General features: G+C 64.1%; 1 protein-coding gene across 1 annotated transcript; it reads left to right on the top strand.

Annotated features, from left to right (window-relative positions):
• The first annotated feature begins 1375 nt into the window (after positions 1–1375).
• Positions 1376–2236, top strand: PRLH (prolactin releasing hormone). The gene is made up of 2 exons (XM_086376476.1): positions 1376–1523; positions 1997–2236. The coding sequence occupies exons 1-2, from the start codon at positions 1424–1426 to the stop codon at positions 2167–2169; spliced, it is 273 nt and encodes a 90-aa protein (XP_086232602.1). The 5' UTR covers positions 1376–1423; the 3' UTR covers positions 2170–2236.
• Positions 2237–2462: the final 226 nt, after the last annotated feature.

Raw genomic sequence — 2462 nt, 5'->3', positions numbered from 1 at the left:
GGCTCAGACGGTAAAGAATCTACCTGCATTGCAGGAGACACAGGTTCGATCCCTGGGTAGGGAAGATCCCCCAGAGGAGGAAATGGCTACCTACCCTAACCTAACCCTAAGAATACACTCCAGTATTCTTGCCTGGAGAATCCCAGGGACAGAGGAGCCTGGTGGGATACAGTCCACGGCTTTGTAGAGTCAGACACGACTGAGGGACTAATGCTTTCACTTTCCACTGGGCTCAGGGACAGGCTGGAAAGCCAAGGTCAGCAGAGGGGTCTTCCCTGAAACAGACAAGCTCTCTGGCGTCTTCTGCTGGTTCCTTGAGTGCTGGGGGAGGGGGGAGCAGGGGAAGGAGCCAGCCCTAAGAGATGAGGGCGCCTGCGGAAGGAGTTGCCAGGTTTGCAAGGTGGACGCTGTTTCGGGCTCAGCCCAGCAGGGTGAGAGGCAGATTTTTGGGTGCCTCTGTCACCCACAGCTCTCCCCCACCTGTACAAGGCTGTCTTGCTGCATGAGGGCAGGTCCCCACGGGCTGCCGGTTGATCTTGGAGACTCAGCGGCTTGGATCTGGGGTCACGGGGGCTGGTGAGCACTCCTGGCAGGGATGGTGAATGACGACCCTTCTACAGTGCCCGGCTGTCAGTGGGCAGGGGGCAGGATGGAACTGGGCTGAGGGAGGGAAAGAGCCCTGCAGCGGGGTCCCCCACCCTGAGCGAGGTCCAGGCTCAGCACCCCCCAGGCCCCCACCCCCGGCTGATGGCTGAGGTTAGGCCACCCCCTCCACCTCGGCAGCCACCTGACTCCTCCTGGCAGGTCCCCACCAACCTGCTCGCCTCTGTCGTCCCCCACCACCACCCTGCCGAGGCCAAGTGTGCACACCCACAGTGGAGCAGAGGCCTCCCACACTCCTGGCTCCCTGACACAGATGGACAGACAGACAGACTGAAGCACGTCCAAGACAGCCCAGCTCTCTGCAGCCACAGCTCATATTCCCCCGGGTTCCTTCTGATGACAGACGGTACTTGTAAACACGACTGACCCCATGAGAGGCCAATACACACGTGGTCACCTCATCGAACGCTCACTGTACAGAGCAGAGACTGCGGTCCCCGGGGGAGCAAAGGACTGTGCACACAGCCAGGCACACCTGCTGTTCCAGGCTCACTGCCATCCCAGCAGAGAAGTGCACACTGGAGCCCGACTGGGTGTGCACAAGCGTGTAACCCCATGCACACCTGCCGTACACCTGTGCACACCCATGTCCATGTACATGCATGTGTGCACACACTCACGCACACCCACTCTGACACACACAGAGTGTGTGAGGCGTTATCCGAGGTGCCCCGCTTTGCCCACACACGCCCTCATGTGCGCTCACCTTTGCCCCTAGGCTGCACCCTCCCAAGCGGGGCCTCTTCGAGGAGTGAGTGGAATGAAGGCGGTGGGGGCCTGGCTCCTCTGCCTGCTGCTGCTGGGCCTGGCCCTGCAGGGGGCTGCCAGCAGAGCCCACCAGCACTCCATGGAGATCCGCAGTGAGTGTCCAGCCCCGCCCCCGCCCCCAGGGGTCACAGGGGGGGGCCTGGCCACTTCCTGGGCTGGGGCATCCTTGCTAAGCATCCCGGGGTTGGGGTTTGGCCTCCTGTTCCCCAGACCCTTCCCCCAGGTGGCCCGGACAGGTGCTCCCAAGGGTCCCGGCCCAGCACACGGGGGAGGGTCACTCCTCACCACACGGGTGGCCTGGGGCTGAGTGCACGTCACCCATGAGAATGGGGCTGTGGGGACAGGAAAGGAAGGGGAATGTGTCCTGGTGTAAGTCTGAAATCCTACTTCCCAAAGCCACCCCAGCACCAGAAATGGGCGCTCCGGGTGAACCTCCTGTGCAGGTGGGTGGTCCTGGCATGGCCTGGGCGACAGGCAGCCATGAGCTGAGCACACACCTGGCCCGGCCACCAGGGCTGTATGCTCCAGGGCACAGGCCTCCATGCGCTCTTCTCGCTCTTTCCAGCCCCCGACATCAACCCTGCCTGGTACGCGGGCCGCGGGATCCGGCCCGTGGGCCGCTTCGGCCGGCGGAGAGCTGCCCCGGGGAACGGACCCAGGCCTGGCCCCCGGCGCGTGCCGGCCTGCTTCCCCCTAGAAGGCGGCGCTGAGCCCCCCGAGCCCTCCCGGGGCGGCTGACGGCCCAGCTGGTCCAGAAGTAACAGCGGGAGCCTGCCCCCCACCCCTCCTCCTCCACCAGCCACCTTCCCTCCAGTCCTAATAAAAGCAGCTGGCTTGTTCACACGTGTCTGCGTGGCGACAGAGCGCATGGTGCTCTCCTTCACAGGACGTTAGCTGGAAGGACCCTCAGAGCCCAGCAGCCCAGAGGCTCCGGGACTTGCCCAGGGGCACCCAGCACTGAGCAGGGGGCTGGGGCGGCCTTGGCCACCTTCAGCCTGTGCCGCCCCCAAGCCGCCCTGACCAGTTGCTCA

The sequence above is a fragment of the Bos grunniens genome, chromosome 3, assembly GCF_055505025.1.
Source record: "Bos grunniens cultivar Pamir isolate PY7600 chromosome 3, Bosgru_T2T1.0, whole genome shotgun sequence".
In the NCBI taxonomy this organism is placed as follows: domain Eukaryota; kingdom Metazoa; phylum Chordata; class Mammalia; order Artiodactyla; family Bovidae; genus Bos; species Bos grunniens.
This window is presented reverse-complemented; position numbering and strand designations above follow the sequence as displayed.

Coding starts and splice junctions, on each gene's coding strand:
- PRLH (XM_086376476.1), top strand. CDS start 1,424: ATGAAGGCGGTGGGGGCCTGGCTCCTCTGCCTGCTGCTGCTGGGCCTG. Junction 1,524..1,996: donor GCACTCCATGGAGATCCGCA/GTGAGTGTCCAG, acceptor CGCTCTTTCCAG/CCCCCGACATCAACCCTGCC.